Source organism: Musca autumnalis, unplaced genomic scaffold (assembly GCF_047663935.1).
Source record: "Musca autumnalis isolate F117 unplaced genomic scaffold, ASM4766393v1 scaffold_5, whole genome shotgun sequence".
NCBI lineage: Eukaryota > Metazoa > Arthropoda > Insecta > Diptera > Muscidae > Musca > Musca autumnalis.
Genome location: NW_027412088.1, coordinates 165,383,391 through 165,402,605, shown reverse-complemented (window position 1 = coordinate 165,402,605; position 19,215 = coordinate 165,383,391). Strand labels below are relative to the sequence as shown.

Sequence of the window (19,215 nt, the reverse complement as noted above, 5' to 3'; positions counted from 1 at the left end):
CCAGGAGTGGCTACCTCCTTGCCCCGGCCGTGCTCAGTCTTGGGGCAGTTCTTTCCCTTTGGAAGTAGACACGGTTTCGTACACACAAAAGTTAAAATAAGGTAGCTCTTTATATAGATAGAACAGAAAACGAATAGTATTTGAAAAAGAGGAAATAGAAGGGAGAGGGGGAAATAAAAGATGATGATGTTACTATGGGGACAGTTATAGATGGTATATTACTGTCTCAGCTTACCCACCCTACCATGCTGATTTTATTATTCAGCCCTAAAAACCTCTTACTTACAAACCTTTACTTTTCGCAAATAATAATGACTTAAACTTAACAATTCATTATAATTATATTTAATAATTAAGTAAACAATAGTATGAATTAATATTGACGTTCATAGAAATGATCCAATAGAATGAATTATTATCGATATATTAACTAATGTAAATTGTAAGACGTAAACAAAATTAAAATACTAAATATCCCGATATAGTGTTGTGTCAGTTGTCTTTTTAAGATTTTTTTTATATAATAATGATTGATGAGCTAATGCAAACGTAATAAATTTAATAACTCACCAGTTAACTCCCGCGATGTCATCAGGCCTGTTGACTTGCTGAGGTTGATCAATGGGTAAATAAAATGTTCTTAATATTGTAGGACGGCGACTAAATGAATTGCAATAAACACCTTGGCTTGTTGTTCTTATTATTTATTAATTCTTTTCTTATTAACACTTGAGCGTGCGTAACGATGTACGGTGTGTTTGGTAGTCAAAATCAAACTGCCTCCTTCGTTCCATTCGCTCTTGTTTTGGGATGGTTAGCTGCTACACATAAACCAAACACACACAACCGTTCATCTTTACCTACGCTCAAGAGAGTAGTCACAATTGAGTGTTTGTTATCTTATGATTAGATCTACATAAATACAGCATATTACACTATCTTACAACTATTTACATACTAAATCTCGGCCTTCCTGACTACAAAGATCTCCTGATTCTTTCCGACACAATTGCCTTCTGGAACATTATCGTTAGTTTGTGGATCTGAATGGAAGTCTAAATCTTGGCTTGAGGCTAACTCAGCTTGTTGTGAATTTTGGGAATTATTTTGGTCTATATCACAGTGGTCTTTATGCCAATGTTTCATGTTGTGTGCTGCCCAAACCCCTTTGTAGGGTATTCTACTCTGTTGAAAACCTTCTACATCTTGTAAAATATAACGATCATGTTCTAACACTTCTGTTATCACAAACGGGCCTTTAAATTTTGGCATAAATTTTTTAGACGTCCCTATGGTAGCATCGATATTTTTTATTACGACATAATCACCTCGTTTGTACAGTATTGGTGGTTTTCTTTTAGGGTCTGTATAATTTTTATTGTATTGTTGTGCGGCACGTTGTCTGTCATCTGCATGTTGTCTTATTAAATTCAAATCTCTAACATCTTCGTTCATAATATGTTCTCTAATCTGGTCTGGAATTTTGCCTTTTTGGTTTACACCGAATAACATTACGCTTGGATGTTCGTTAATCATTCTGTGGCGGGAATTGTTTAACGCAAACTCTACTGTTTCTAATGTTTTTACCCATGTAATATTAGTTTCTGTGTCTATGAGTTTAGCAATCATTGGACCTAAACTTCTGTTTACCCGTTCTACTTGACCATTTGCTTGTGGGGAAAAGGTGGCTATTTTAACGTGTTGGATGTTATTTTCTTCTATAAACGTCTTGAAGTCATTAGAAGTAAAACAAGACCCTCTGTCGGAAACAATATATCGCGGTCGGCTGTAATATCGGAAGTATTCCTGTAATGCATTTATGACCTCTTTGGTGGCGGTAGTTTTAGTAGGATATAGCTTGACGAACTTGGAGCAAGCATCAATAACCACAAATATATGTTTTTTAGAATTGTCTCTATCTACGGGTCCGTAATGATCTATGTGTATCATTTCGAAAGGTTTCGTGGGTTTTGGAATGTTGTGTAAAAATCCTTCAACAGGTCCGCTTTTAGGAGAAAAAACTATGCACTTCAAGCAGTTTTGGACGTGCTCTTTAACCTTGTTATTAATGTGGGGAAACCAGTAAGTCTTATTAATCAACTCTATAACTTTGTTAATTCCGATGTGTCCCATTTCATCGTGGTACCTAAAGAGGACATGGGATTCCATTTGAACAGGGACGACAAAAAGTAATTTTCCGGTTTTAAGTTTTCTGTACAGTACACCATTTCTCATTTCATAATATTTGTGATTTGTTGTCTGTAACTTTTCTTTTAGCTTAACGATGTCGGTATCTTTATTTTGTGCAATAATCAGATTTTCTTCAAAAGTATTGGTATCTACAATCAAAATGTCTAGCGACCTGCTTAACGCATCTACATGTTGCATTCTTCGTCCTTCTCTGTGTTGTACTGTATAATCATAATTTTGTAGTTGTAAGGCCCACCTGGCAATCCTAGGGTTCAGTTCCCTCTTGTTAAGTGTCAAAGTTAACGAGTTGCAATCGGTTATTATTTTAAACGTTTTACCGAACAAGTAAACCCGAAATCTACGAAGTGCATAAACTATAGCTAAAGTTTCCAACTCATAGCTGTGAAATTTGGACTCAGCCTCTGATGCTCTTTTGGAGAAGTAAAATACAGGATGCCATCTATTGTCCTGTTTCTTTTGCATAAGTATAGCACCGAACCCTAATGCGCTAGCATCGCAATGTAATTCTGTTTCTGCGGCAGGGTCATAAAGGGTTAAAACTGGCGATTCTAAAAGTTTACTCTTTAACAAATCGAATGTTTCGAGCTCTAGTTTTCCGAAAGTGAACTTTTTGTCTTTTCTGGTTAAGTCATAGAGTGGTTTAGCGAGAATTGAAAAGTCTTTGATGAAACGTCTAAAGTAGGAACAAAGACCAAGAAAACTTTGTACGGACCTTACTTTGTCCGGGACAGGGAAATTTTGTATTGCCTCTAAGCCTTTGTCATCGGCTCGTATTCCTAAATGATCAATCGTATAACCTAAGTACTTTATTTTGTCTTGCATAAACTCGCACTTATCTAAACGAAGCTCTAATTTGTTTTGTACTAATCTCAACATAACTTTTCTTAATATTTCTAAATGACGTTGGAAGTCAAACGTCGCAATCATAATATCATCCAAATATATTATTACATCTCCCGTTCTAATTAGGTCTTTGAAGACACTGTTTATAAACATTTGGAAAACTGATGGGGCATTTTTTAATCCAAAGGGCATACGCACGAACTCAAATTGTCCTAGAGGCGTAATGAACGATGTATATTTAATGGAATCATCACTCATAAAAACGTGATGAAAACCATTTTTGAGATCCAATTTAGTAAACACTTTTTTGTTTGCTAAACTTTCTAAGAGATCATCGATCAACGGAATTGGGTAATTATGTTTAACAGTAACCTTATTTAATTTCCTAAAGTCTACGCACATTCGCAATTCTCCTGTTTTTTTTCTGACTAATACTATGGGTGAAGCAAATTCAGATTCACTGCACCTTATTGTGCCCTTTTCCAGATAATCGTCTAAAATTTTCTGTAATTCTTGTTTCTCGGAATAAGAGAGTCGCCTCGGCGGGCAATTGAAAGGTTTTGCGTTTTCTAATGTTAACTTCATTTCATGGCGTACCTCTGGTAACAGGGGGGGTGTCATGTCTACATAAGTTTCTTTAAACAAAGCATAAAATTGTTTCAAAATGTTATGGTCCACGGTATCGCCCACTTTTAAATTGTAGTCTGTAAAATTTGAAGAGACATCTATCGCCAATATATCGTTTTCAAATGCAACACAATCCTGATCATAGTTAGAATCGACGGCTGTGGTTTTATTACTTAGCTCCAAATTGTCTGTAATATTTTTTTGTTCCAACCTGTTCATAATTTTCTTTGATTCTGTAGGTATCAATTTATTTCCCAACTCCAATTTGTCCACAATCTGTTTTGATGTACTAACTATCCGTTTGTTATCTAACTTTGATTTGTTTGAGTTATGTTGATGGGGTTCTGTATCAATTTCGCCACCGAACAACAGTAATTTGCTATTGGTCTGTTCCAAAAAATCCCTTCCCAACAATACTGAGTATTTCATAGAAAGTTTATCTACCACAATCATTTTAAGTTTGAAGAATTTATTTGATAATTTCAAAAACGAAAAGCAACATCCAATTGTTTTTAATAAAGAAAAATTTAAACCATAAAAAGTTGTATTATGAATAGGGAAAATTTTTGTTCCAAATGGCAATGCGTCCTCTCTAACTAAGCTTACTGAGCTACCCGAGTCTATTAGGCTTTCTAAATAAAGATTAAAATTATTTCTGAAATTAAATGCATAGGTAAAATATCTTACATAAGGATTCTCTAATTTTGTCATAATTTTCTTCTTATTTTGTTCGCAGCCAGACACTGTGTGGTCGCTGCTACCGCAAGCATAACATGTTCCGGGCTGTCGTCTTGGTTTACCGCAGTCAGCTGCATAATGGCCTAGGCTGTTACAATTGTAACAGCGGACGTCTAACTTGGTGGATGAAGTAGCGCGGCCACCGCCACTCGACTTAGGCAATGTAATTACTGCCAACGCTTTGCACAACTCCGCCACACTCTTGTATTGCTGCAACATTGTTTGTCGTCGTAGCTGAACATTCGGTATGCCCTCGATGATATACTCCAACAATTCGTCTTCATCTAATTTTAGTTTGCTCGCCAAACGGACTTTATCATTGCAGTAATCATTGAATTGTTCGTCGGACTTCCAAAGTCGACGTTCGAACTTTCTACGCAACTCCAACTTGCTTTCATTGGAACCGAACACCAAACAAAATTGCTGAAACATTTCAGTCACTGTCTCTGTAAGAGTATTGCGGCGAGTGTGTAGCCATGTTAATGGTTTGCCCACTAGCTTCTTCGCAAACAGCGCTCGTAACATTTCATCGGTTAACTTGTACGTCTGCTGCAAATCTCTCAGCTGCGTTACCCAAAACTCTGCGTCGGTGTTACCGTCGAACTCTGGCAAGAAGTTGCTAATCAGAGACAAAGAAACGCCACTGTCTGTTGGCTGTGCACTGTTGTTGTTACCTGAGAACAGTTTCAGCAAATTGTTCTCTCTCTCCAACAATTCTTTCTCCTTCTTTAATAATTCGTTTTCTTTTCGCAACAACTCCAGCTCTCTTTCTTTTACTTCTGTTGCTGTACTCTTCTCTGTATGTTTTTGTTGTAGCGGTAATTTTGTTTCACCGAAGGTACCATCTGTAATTTTTAACTTTGTCTGCATTTCGTTTGTCTGGTTGTTTTGTTGTTTCGGTAACTGATTTGTTTCACATAAGGTGGTGTCGGTAATTTTTGTTGGTGTCTTCATCTTATCTTTTTTGCAAGCATGAAAACCGGTTGATTTCTGAATTTCTTTTTGTTCCATAAATTTCGATTCTTTTTGTGTCACTTGCACTGACTGTACCTTGTTCGTTATTTCGGAGACTGCACTTTGTTCTTCTTCGCTATCCACTAGCAACGGCATAATAATTTTCTTTGACCGCAACGTGACATTGTCTGTACTTTTATTTTCTCCATCTGTAACATTGTCTAATGTGGTGACGTCACACAGCAGTTGATCCTCCACTTTATTCGCAGCCATTTTTCACTGACTTTATTTTATATGTTAGCGAAGAGAAAACAACAGCGTTGCAAGGTAATGTGTTTATAAGCGCGAAAAAAAAACCACTTCTGAAAATGTAGGACGGCGACTAAATGAATTGCAATAAACACCTTGGCTTGTTGTTCTTATTATTTATTAATTCTTTTCTTATTAACACTTGAGCGTGCGTAACGATGTACGGTGTGTTTGGTAGTCAAAATCAAACTGCCTCCTTCGTTCCATTCGCTCTTGTTTTGGGATGGTTAGCTGCTACACATAAACCAAACACACACAACCGTTCATCTTTACCTACGCTCAAGAGAGTAGTCACAATTGAGTGTTTGTTATCTTATGATTAGATCTACATAAATACAGCATATTACACTATCTTACAACTATTTACATACTAAAATATATAGGTTTGCTTAGCTCAATCGTTATGTGTAACACAGGATAGTGCAAATGATTCAAAATAATATGCAAAATTGAAACAAAATTTAAAACTAGAATCCATGGTTGGCGTTATTAAATTGGTTGATTGTTTAAAATGGTTGATTAATTGCTTATAGGCTTGATTTCATAATTGTATAAAGATTGTTCCATAGGGGGTCCTCCATAAGGACTTTGGTTTTGCTCCCTCCTCAGCGGGAAACTTTCTTATTATTGATTATTTATCTATGTGTGCGGCTGGTTAGTTAAAATTGTCACAAATTGTGTCCAAACTACTAAATTTTAAATCCAAATTTTCACATATTATTCTTGGACCGAATTAATTTGAAAACTGATTAATTCGTTTGAGATTAGTTGATGCTTTCAGAAAAGATTTCGAAATTTCAGGGTTAGGAATTTAGTTCTTTGAAAATTGTATTTTTCGCGATTATCGAAATTAGATCTCGTATTCGCCGATTCTGTAAGGAATCGGCAGCCAAAATGAAATCCTTATTATACGAAATTATTGCGTGTCCTTTGATATTCCTCGCTTAAGGAAAAGTTCTTATTACACGAAATTATTGCGTTTTGAAAAATCCTTATTACTCGAAATTATTGCGTTTCCTTCGATATTCCGCGTTGTGAAAAATCCTTAATACATGTAATTCCTGTATGTCCTTCGGTATTCCCGATATAAAAAAGGATGATAAATTCCAAAATTTTCTATTTGATTTCTTTCTTATTTATTCAGTTTAAATGGGAATGTCTTCAACGATGAAGTTTTCGATGTGAAAATGAATTTTAAAATTTTCAGCATAATATTTATGTAGAAAATTTTGGAAGTTTCCTACTCAAAATTCATAGCCTAAATAGGTCTGAATCGAATACAGTTTATAATTTTGTATAGTGAAATTACTTGTAAATTCCTGCTGCCACACGGTCCACGCCTTCATATAGCCCCCATAGAACGGTACCTCCCGATTTTCGGTATTTTGAAGGTTTTAGCTTCATTATCACACCGATATGGCTGTAATGTGGTACTTAGTCTTCGTTAGGGGTATATAACTTTCTCCCAAAATTTTGTCGGTATCGGTCCACGCCTTCATATAGCCCCCATAGAACGGTACCTCTCGATTTTCGGTATTTTGAAGGTTTTAGCTTCATTATCACACCGATATGGCTGAAATTTTGCACTTAGTCTTCTTTAAGGTATAAAACTTTCCCCCAGAATTTTGTCGGTATCGGTCCACGCCTTCATATAGCCCCCATAGAACGGTATTTTGAATTTTCGGTATTTTGAACGTTGTGGCCTCAATATTGCACCGAAATGGCTGCAGTTTGGTGTCCTCAACTTTCCTCCTAAATGGCTGAAATTTGGTATTTAGACATCGTTGGGGGTTCTCAACTTTCCTCTTTAAATTTGTCATATAGGTCCACGCCGTCATATAGTAATAGCGGGTCATTGTAAAAATCGCTATAATTCGTATAAAATACATACATTTTGGTCCTCTCGATAATTTGTGTTTTTTCTGGAATTCGAAGTCTGTATAACCTTACATAATTCTGTATTTTTAATTGGTCACGGTGGTTCTAGCCTAAATTTATATTGGTGGCATTCTTGAAGGATTTTAATTTGCTAAGATATAAAAGCAGTGATCTGTTCGAATTGTTGTTTTCTTCAAAATATTTTGTTTGCAAATGTGTAAGTGGCAAATGGAGTATATTAGGAATGGAAGCCAGTAATAACTATGGTATGAATGTTCATATACATAAGTACGCCTCTATATTATTGGTGCCACCGTGTTGCAAATGTCAATTCGTGTACTCAAGAGGTCAGCCGTGTAAAAATTCGTTATAAACGAAATTGTTCTATGACCAACACCCATTTCGAACCATGAGAAGAACATACCATATCGTCGACTTTAAAAATATAATCGGACAGCACTCTTTGATATCAAGGTTGTTTTGCTATGATGGTAGTGGGACAAAGATATGTTATATAACCTTCGCAAATTAGTCAGAAATAATTGAGTTTTAACCGCATACATATAGATATTCTTGAACAGCTGCCATATGTCAGATATAATTTATTGGTTTTTCAAGATTTTGGCGCAACGTCGTTCAAGATGGTTGCTATTGTTTTTTGACCCTATTGCTATTTTACCTTTAATATAGTTCCAAAGAGATAACTAATAACACAACTACACATAAAGGGAGTAGGTATTTCATGTTTGCTTACTCTCTGTCACTTCTATGCCCCACGAATTCGATTTACCATAGTCCCGGGAATTCCCGGGTTCCCGGGAATGAGAAATTTTCATTCCCGATTTCCCGGGATTGAAAAAAAGTCGGGAATTCCCAAACTCTACTCTCGATTTTCGGTAGTTTGAAGCTTGTGGCCTCAATTTTCCTCCGAAATGGCTGAAATTTGGTATTTAGACTTGGTTGGGGATACTCAAAATTTGTCGGTATATTTCCAAGCCTTCATATAGCCCCCATGGAAAGGTACCTTCCGATTTTCGGTATTTTGAATATTGTGGCTTCAATATTCCACCAAAATGGCTGAAATATGGTATTGAATTTTCTTTGCGTCTAAAATTGAATTGAAACAAATTTTTCCATTTTACTTCAATACATTTTGTGGTGGAGGGTATACAAGTTCGGCCCGGCCGAACTTAACGCCGTTCTTACTTGTTCAATATTTGGATGGAATAAAACGTTATTTTAGTTATTAGTAGACTTTTGTGAAACATTTTTATACCCTATACCACAATGTGGAAAAGGGTATTATAAGTTTGTTTTGGTAAAAATTCATGTAACACCGCGAAATATTCGTCGGAGACCCCCAATGTGGTATACCAATCTTCATATCTCGACGAGATAAAGCGATTTTGAGATGTGTGTCCGTCCGTCAGTCCGTCCGTCCTTCCGTCTGTCCATTATAAATTGTAAACACGCTCCAGGCCGCAATTATGGACCGATCATCACGAAATTTTGTATGGAGGTGGGGTTCAGATCAGAATAGATCCCTATTCTTATTGGTGATGATCGTGAAATATTTAGCGGGTGAAATGGACCAAAAACATAATATTTATCCAATTTTCTAGCGGCTCTGTAGGTCTCAATAATAGTCCGATCAACGCGTAATTTTAAATAAGGTAAGAGTATATCACAAAGGAGAAGCTTGCAGTTTGAGATGGCTATAGGATAATATTTAGAGGGTTAAATGGACCAAAACTTTTGTGTGAAAATTGTGAAAATTTTAAATATACAGCTTATATCTTAATTCCTGGAAGTGACATTCCGGACAAGTGAGATATACTTGAAAGTGGAACGCTTGACCTTTCAATTGATGCCGATTATATTGGTGTGCATGATCAGATAACAGCCTAATATATTCCGTTATTTGTTTGTAGTGTAATAATAAACTCGCTAGAAGTCGCAATTATACATCAATAGTCACGAAATTTTGCCCGGGTAAGAGTATAGGTCGAAAAAAATGCCTACAATTTTGAATGATGATCTGATATTCTTTAGCGGGTGAAATGGACCATTACTTTTGTAAGAAATATAAAAATTTTATTTTTGGTCGATATTTTAATTCCTTGAGGACATATATATTTCGCAAAGTAGCCTACATATGGGAAAAAACTACTGACCTAACCTCTGATGTAAATTGCAATAAAGTGTTTGCTAGATAACGGGCCTACTGCCTAATATATAATCGGTTCTGTGTAGAGAACCACATTTTTATCCCATGCTACATATTGTCTCTCCAAAAGTTTATGTAACACCACGAAATATTCGTCCTAGGCCCCTTATTTGGTATGCCAAAATTCATATCTCGACGAGATAAAGCGATTTAGCGATGTGTGTACGTCCATTTAAAATTGTAAACAAACTTAAGGCCGCAATTATGGACCGATTGTAACGAATTTTTTAAGGAGGTTGGGTTCGGGCCAGAATAGAAATGATTAGTTTTTGGTGATGATCGTGAAATGTTCAGGGGATGAAATGGACCAAAAACAAAATTTTAACCAATTTTGTAGCGGCTCTGTAGGTCAAAATAATAACCTGCAAAATTTTGAACAAAGTTTGTGTTTATGATGAAGAAGAAGCGTACAAACCAACTTGAAGATCAGAGAATACTTAGCGGGTTAAATGGACTGAAACTTTTGTGTGAAATTGGTAAAAATTTCAATAACGTAGCGATTAAACAACGGAAGTAGTAGTACTACATAAGTGGGTTTCATTACATTTTAGTTTGTGTGAACTAAATTTTCCTTTCCTGCTACAAAAATGTCTTTGTCATGCTAGATAACTTTTTGGTTTTGGTCATAAGTATTATACATTACATCTGTGATATTTGATAATTAAATTTTCACAATCATTGAAAATAAGTTCCGTGGAGAGCGATTGTCCAGGGATAGTGGTATAGGGTATCCCATGGTCGGCTCCGTCCGACTATAGACTTTTCTTACTTGTTTTTATTTCATACATTTTTTCAAAAAATATTTTTTTTAACGATTTGTGCGTGAACTTTTTTATATTTCAATGAAAAAACGTTATTTTAGTGATTAATAGGCAAAACTTCATTCATCCGAGCTACAGAAAATCATATCATAGAACAAATGTCGAAAATTCATAACCCTAATGAACACATCTGTACCAACTTCTCATCGTAAACATCAAACATTGCGGACCTCAAAAACATGTTCAGTAGTATTACCTATCCATAGGAAGGCGGACCACATAATATGTCACGGTGCTATTGAACCAACTTTAAATGAAAGGAGCTTCCACCTGGGAAGTTTTTATGGATTCTGAAACTACAATGTTCATAGATTTAAAAAAAATCGTGATGAAAGTTCACATTTTAAGGTTTTTTAGGTTTTCACGTCCTATAGAAATGGGATTGGAGAAAATATTTTAGCTGTGAAAATTCTCTACAAGATTTACATTTATGATATTTTAGTAGGTTTTACCATTTGTGCGATATAGTTCAAATTGAGACAATGTACTGACTGTATCGCCTCCTTATAAAACAGTGTCATGTACGGTGCGCCTAACTATTTTTAAATAAAAACCGCTTACACCTAGGAAGTTTTTGCAAATTGCGAAAGAGCAATGTTCATAGATGAGAAAAAGCCAAAAACAAGAAAAAATGGCTGGAGGGATTTTTAAATAAATCGCTGTCAAAGCCACATTTTTATGTTTATTTTCAGTTTTCGCGATTTTGCTTGGAAATGCTTGGAAAGAAAATGTTGTAGCTGTGAAAATTCTTTAGAGGATTGACCTTTATGATTTTTTCCTAGCTTTTACCATTTTTGAGATATATGTAGAAGTTCAGGTCACATTTTTGGGTTTTTTATATGTGGAAAGGGTATTATCAGTTTGTTTTGGTAAATAACAATACCACCAATGTGGTTACCAATCTTCATATCTCGACGAGATAAAGCGATTTTGAGATGTGTGTCCGCCCGTCCGTCTGTCCACTATAAATTGTAATCAAACTCCAGATCGCAATTATGGACCGATCGTCACGAAATTTTGTATGGAGGTCGGGTTCGGACCAGAATAGATCCCTATTTTTTATTGGCGATGTTCGTGAAATATTTAGGGGGTGAAATTGACCAAAAACACAATTTTTATCAGATTTTGTAGCTGCTATGTAGGTCCGCAATAATAGTCCGACCGCCTCGAAATTTTAAATAAGGTAAGAGTATTTGACAAAGAAGAAGAATAGACCAATGAAAGTATAGACAAAGAAATCCTCTCACTGAATTTCTCTCACTTAGTGTGAATTGAGTCAGTTGCACTCGATTTTTAAAACGACAATAACTATAAATATTCAAACTATCTAAAATCTTATATAAAAAATTCAATCAATCTTGCAATTTACGCCCAAAAATTGTATTCGAAAATGCAATTGAGTGGAAAGACTGCGCACATATGCAAGGCTGACACGTAGAGAAAACAAGCACACTACAATTTATTTATCTGCGCTTTCATTGGTCTATGACAAGTGACTGTAAGATTAAAATCGAGTGTACGAATTATTTCTATTTTGGACACCGAACTTCCTTGCCCCTTTCAACTTGCCCACAGCAACATCAAAACCTTTTCGCTGCTACACCCACGATTTTACTCGGCTTTACTCTTAGTGTAAACTCTTACACTTTTTCAAGCATTTTCACTCCCACTAGTATGTTCTTCCAAAGTTCGCACTCGTACTCGCAAACAAAATCGAACAAATCAGAAATATTCTTTGATAGTGACGAAGAAAAATAGACTTACTCTATTTCAAGCATTAACTCTATTTCAAGCATTTTCACCCCCACTCATATGTTCTTCCAAAATTCGCACTCGTACTCGCAAATAAAATCGAACCAATCGGAAATATTCTTTGAGAGTGACGAAGAAAAATGGACTATACTCGATTTATTATACCCCATACCTCAATGTGGAAAAGGGTATTATAAGTTTGTTTTGGTAAAAATTCATGTAACACCCCGAAATATTCATCGGAGACCCCCAATGTGTTATACCAATCTTCATATCTCGACGAGATAAAGCGATTTTGATACGTGTGTCCGTCCGTCTGTCCATTATAAATTGTAAACACGCTCCAGGCCGCAGTTATGGACCGATCGTCACGAAATTTTGTATGGAGGTCGGGTTCAGGTCAGAATAAATCCATATTCTTATTAGTGATGATCGTGAAATATTTAGCGGGTGAAATGGACCAAAAACATAATATTTATCCAATTTTCTAGCGGCTCTGTAGGTCTCAATAATAGTCCGATCAACGCGTAATTTTAAATAAGGTAAGAGTATATCACAAAGGGGAAGCTTGCAATTTGAGATGGCGATCGGATAATACTTAGAGGGTTAAATGGACCAAAACTTTTGTGTGAAATTTGTGAAATTTTTTAATATACATCTTATATCTTAATTCCTGGAAGTGACATTCCGGACAAGTGAGATATACTTGAAAGTGGAACGCTTGACCTTTCAATTGATGCCAATAATGTTGGTGTGCATGATCAGATAACAGAGTTACAGCCTAATATATTCCGTTATTTGTTTGAAGTGTAATAATAAACTCGCTAGAAGTCGCAATTATACATCAATAGTCACGAAATTTTGCACCGGGTAAGAGTATAGGTCGAAAAAGATGCCTACAATTTTGAATGATGATCTGATATTCTTTAGCGGGTGAAATGGACCATTACTTTTGTATGAAAAATATAAAAATTTTATTTTTGGTCGATATTTTAATTCCTTGAGGACATATATATTTCGCAAAGTAGCCTACATATGGGAAAAAAACTACTTTTTATCCCATGCTACATATTGTCTCTCAAAAAGTTTATGTAACACCACGAAATATTCGTCCTAGACCCCTTATTTGGTAAGACAAAATTCATATCTCGACGAGATAAAGCGATTTAGCGATGTGTGTTCGTCCATTAAAAATTGTAAACCAGCTTAATGCCGCAATTATGGACCGATTGTAACGAATTTTTTAAGGAGGTTGGGTTCGGGCCAGAATAGAAATGATTAGTTTTTGGTGATGATCGTGAAATGTTCAGGGGATGAAATGGACCAAAAACAAAATTTTAACCAATTTTGTAGCGGCTCTGTAGGTCAAAATAATAACCCGCAAAATTTTAAACAATGTTTGAGTTTATGATGAAGAAGAAGCGTACAAACCAACGTGAAGATCAGATAATACTTAGCTGGTTAAATGGACTGAAACTTTTGTGTGAAATTGGTAAACATTTCAATAACGTAGCGGTTAAACAACGGAAGTGGTAGTACTACATAAGTGGGTTTCATTACATTTTAGTTTGTGTGAACTAAATTTTCCTTTCCTGCTACAAAAATGTCTTTGAGATGCTAGATAACTTTTTGGTTTTGGTCATAAGTATTATATATTACGTCTCTGATATTTTATAATTAAATTTTCACAATCATTGAAAATAAGTTCCGTGGAGAGCGATTGTCCAGGGATAGTGGTATAGGGTATCCCATGGTCGGCTCAGTCCGACTATAGACTTTTCTTACTTGTTTTTTCTACTCGCACGAGTACTCACGCTCGATCTCGAGCAAGTTTCGCTCGCGAGTATTCCAGAGTTCTGGTCGAGAGTCAAATAGATTCTCCTTTTTATACCGTCCACCATAGTATATTATGTTTTTTTTCTTTTGTAACGCATTGAAATAATCATTTGAGATCCAATAAATTATATTTGCACACATATTCTTGATCAGCATAAAATTCTGAATAGATCTATGCATGGACCGTGCGTCTGTTGTAATCACTCTAGCATCCACAAAACTTGAGACAGAACGCTGTACTTTTAGGAAGATGCGTTTTTTCTTTGCAGGAAGGTCAAGTTCGACGATGGGCTATATCGGTCCACGTGTTTGTATAGCCCCCATATGACGGTACCGACCGATATCAGGTATTTTGACGTTTTTAGTCACATAACCATAATTTGAACTTTGACTAAGGACCAAAAATAACGGAACCTTGCGATTTTCGATATTTTGAAGATTTAAGCTACAATTTTTAACCGAAATAGCTGTAATTTGACATTTGAGGTTCTTAATGGTTACGAAACTCCTCGACTAAAAATTGTCAACGTATACGGGACCTCCCGATTTTCGGTCCTTTCAGCGTTTTAGCTAAAATTTTTAACCGAACTAAGTTTAATTTGGCATATGAGGTTCCCAGTGGCTACAAAGTTTTTGCATTATCGCAAATTACATGGTGCCTAACGTTTTAATTGTCCAATTGGATTTTTATACATACACATGGGTCGATTTGCCACATTTTGCAAAACGATTCCCCAGCCAGGCAAAATCAAATTTTCAATAGTGGCAATATATCCTTCAGTAAGGTTTGCGACATTGTCTGAGTATTTCAGCCATATAAAACTTCTCTACAAGTGGTGTCTTAAGGCACGCCGTTCGGACTCGGGGATATGCTATGGGTCCCATATCATTGAGAGATAATAAGTCTCCCTTGTCCCTTCTGAGATGTTTGTGAAACAATTACTATATTATTATTTAAGCTTGGAGTGATACGGTACCAGAATCCACAAAGTTATTTCTTACAATAAGTTTATTTGTTCCATGAAGAAATTTTGATTTGTGAAAAGCTAATTCCCAGTGGTAAAGGTGTAGGGTATCACATGGTCGGCCCCGTCCGACTATAGCCTTGGCTTACTTGTTTGTAACTACGCTACTGGTCGCAATTTTGATTGGATCGTCACAAAATTTAAGGGGGTCCCCGAGGGGAAAAACCTATTGATTTTGATTATGGTCGGAATTAGCACAAAACATATGTGGGGAAAATATAATATTTTATTCCTATGCGAATGTATCCGCTTCTAGTAGTGGTATTCCAAAGTCAAAGCTTGCCAATGAAAGAAGAGCAGATCACCTTTACAGTGATGCAAAGTAGGTTGGCGTGGTGGTCAAGAAGCGGAAATATCTCAAAAGTCGGTAATACATCCCATATTCCCATTTTTTGTAATCACGCTACAGATCGCAATTTTGATCGGATTCCCACGAAAGTTTGGAGGCTGGTGGGAGTCCCAGATAGGAAAAAGGATATTGATTTTGGTGATGGTCAGATAATATTCAGGGGTCGGAATGGGCAAAAACTAATGTGGAGAAAACTTCGTTTTGTTTGTTCTTTTGCAAATATGTCCGCTTCCTGTAGAGCAGCGTCGCCCAAGAATTTCCATCAATGTTTTAGTATGTTTGTATGTATGAGGAAGAAAACAACACATGTTGTTTATTGTTTGTTTTCATTCACTTACACTGTGAGTGAGAGTACCAAATGCAAAACAACTCAGTGGGCGCCCTCACTATCCCGTCGTTGCAAAGAAGCGCGTCCCTGTTGTAGAGGTACTCCAAAAGCAAAGTGGTGTAGGGTATCACAAAGTCGGACCCGTCCCGACTATAGCATTTGCTCACTTGTTAATTGTTAATTTTGACATTGGCATTAAAATATGGGCAGGGCTTCGATTATAGGTTTTTTAAGCTCTCGTAGAATATATCTGTGACAACCGACATCCGCGATCAATCAAAAAACAATACATGTAGGCCCAGAATGACAAAATCTTTCTTAGAAAAATATTCTTAAATACATGTTCTAACAAAAACCACACCACCCTCATATATTGAATCCTTTTTCGCAAATGTCACCAAAAAAATTAGCCATTGTTTTGTTCCCAAAAATTCTTTCTCTTGATCAATGCTGGTAAATGTAGATACCGGTTTTGTGGAACAGTGCAGCAATTTTTCCAAAATAAAATCCCAAATTTCCTATCCTTCATATTGTTGTCGTTGCTTTTTTCTAACATTTTATTCGCAATTCATTTCTCAAATGCAATTCTGTTCCATTTTTGCACATTTTTACTTGTTTTGTTTTTGTTAACAGATGCCAAATTGTAGTTGGTTTTTAACAAATAATGGTAAATAATGATGATGACTACGAGAATGGTTGGTTTTAGGTCTGGTTGCATTTTAGGATTTGTGTGAATATCAACATCAGGACCATCCATACACATTGAAATGGTTGGTGCGGAGTGGATGTCTGCATGTCTGGCAATCCTTTGTCTGTCTATACCTTACATTGTCTGACTGTTTTGTCTCTCCAGCTATGAAGCCTGCAATTGTGTTTTGTTGCATTTGTTGCTAATGTGGTTTGAGTTTATTGTGTCAGGCGGGGGTTTTGGCATAATTCATCCCCTTAATTAAGGGATTTTAACATATTTGTTTGCCAAAAGGCTGTAGTTGAAATATTTTACCTCGCTTTACTGTGTAATCCTGGGGTATTACTGTGTTCGTTGATCTTCCCCGGCAGTAAGAGAAGTGCAATATTGGACAGGTTTAATTATGATGTGATTTATTTTCCCTTTCGTGCAACAGAAAACAAATGTTAAATATTTTAAGGTTGATTGGAAATCATGCAGCGTAAATAAAACCATAATAAAATTAAAGTTTTGGGGGAATTACCGTAATTACGTTGGTGGCTGTAAAGGAATATATACGAGCAGAACAGATTTCTAACCCATTGACGCAAGTTTCGAGATGTTATCCTTACTTGAGCTTTTAATCCAAATATTGATCTTTACTTCTATTTTTATCTTTCTAGGCTTTATTTAGTACAATAAATCACTGGTTTGGGAGACTTAAGTAAGTCGTCTCAAGATTAACACTGTTGGACGAAAAACGCACAAATCATTGTTCTTCCTTATCATGACAACAAATTATCCTAGGCCCGATTCAAGTATCGCGAAGTGCATAAGATCAGGTGGGAAATCAATTGTTCCCAAAATTTATCTTTACAGCAAAGGTTGTTACCTGATTTGACATAACGAATAAAATAACGAACACAACACGGAAGTTTGACATCAAAAAGCGGAAATCGAAACGGACAGCTACAGTACATATATGGGCCTCAACTTACCCAAATGCTAAATGAAAACACTCCTCATGGTAACATAACAGCTGCAAATATCAAATCAAAATTTGAATTGGTTTCAGAGATATTCCCCCGATTTGTTATGAAAAGTCAATACCTAACTATGTTTAGAAGAGGACATAAAATCCAAACTAGATCCGACACAACAAACCCCAACTAGGGCTATCGTCGTTGGGTCTGTATTTTCAAAAAAAAAAAAAAATCCACAGTAGAAATTGATTACTCTAAAGATGTTGGACAGTGTTATCGACGTAAATTTGACTGGTCAAATATGTACATTCTGTCGCCATTGCCTTTGCATTCACCAATTTTTTCTACACATGGAATCCTTTCAAATACCTAATTAATTGTACCACAGTTTACTGCATCGACATCACGTATATAATTAGAAAACAATAAATTCTCCAAAGACCAAATTAACAACAAACAAACCATACATCGATTGAATAAATATCAAATTACAGTCTTTAACCAACAGACCAAAAGAGGAAAAACTAAACACTACTACTCACCCCCTCCGTCAGAATTCTACTCAACGTCATTGTCAATGGTTTGCAAGTTCAAATCTCATTAATCAAATATCATAAAATATGAAACTGTCACAACAGGACATCAAAATCAAAAACTATTAAAACAAATGTCCATTTCAAGCCATAATCCATTAAGCCACTCTAAAGAGTACCAATAGAGCAAGCTAGTAGCAGCCATCATTTATACATGCACTACTCCCAAATAGGACATACACCATACAAAGGTCATTATGTACGCTTGTCCACAAAACGTGCACTTCCATTCTGTCACAGTCAGTCCAAATCACAAAATTTGTCTAAAGAATTGTAATTGTTTGATTAGAGCCAATGTCATTTAGTTTTATGGTAGTATACTGCGATTCTTAGCCTGAGTTACTGTTAGTATTGTACGATGCTTCATTAAATATCCTTTAAATGCGTATGTGCAAATTTATCTCCCTAGGGGGTGGGTAGTTAGTACGATGTTACTATTGAATGGATGGCTGGTGGTGGTAATTTTCACAGTTAATCTTACTGTGGTATGTCGAACATGATCATTGCATGGGCTTTAGGGCCAGCATTTATCACAGCAGATGCTCACCATAGATAGTAGGTTGATTGGTTGCATTTTGTATAGGGTGTGATATTTTCTCCAGATGTCATTACAAATATTGACAGCAATTATCTTGCGGATTCCATAGCGGAATGCATGAACATATGTGAAAAATATTTTGATTGTTGGATTTGGAATTTAAAAGGCATAAATTCGATAAATAAAACTAAATATGTCCCTAAAGGCATCGCAATATCTTAACAGCACTTAATATGGTTGGAAATGGAAAGTGGTGATCCAAATTTAAATCCTTAAAATGTGAGAAGTACGAGTATTAACAAACTTATTTAGCTCCTCCGAACAAGTTCATCACTACGATAGAAAGGGACTTAGATTTGTTTTAGGTTATAGTTTAGTAAATATAAGAATATAACAATATCCCTCGTAGTTCAAAAATTTGTAACACATCGAAAAAATGCTCGTAGAAAGACCCACCTTCCCACCACATCCGTCTGTCGATCTAAACCTTGTAATCACGCTACAGGTCGCAATTATGTTCGGATCGTCACGAATTT

General features: G+C 35.9%; 1 protein-coding gene across 1 annotated transcript in view; it reads right to left on the bottom strand.

Moving 5' to 3' along the window:
- Window positions 1-4,133: 4,133 nt before the first annotated feature.
- Window positions 4,134-19,215, bottom strand: part of LOC141405990 (uncharacterized) — a 64,733-nt gene continuing 49,651 nt past the window's right edge. The window contains exons 2-3 of the mRNA XM_073990959.1: window positions 4,369-6,216; window positions 4,134-4,313 (exon numbers count right to left, since the gene is read on the bottom strand). Coding sequence (XP_073847060.1) covers window positions 4,305-4,313; window positions 4,369-5,646 — 1,287 coding nt within the window. The 5' untranslated portion in view covers window positions 5,647-6,216 and the 3' untranslated portion in view covers window positions 4,134-4,304. The remainder of the gene's footprint in view (window positions 4,314-4,368; window positions 6,217-19,215) is intronic.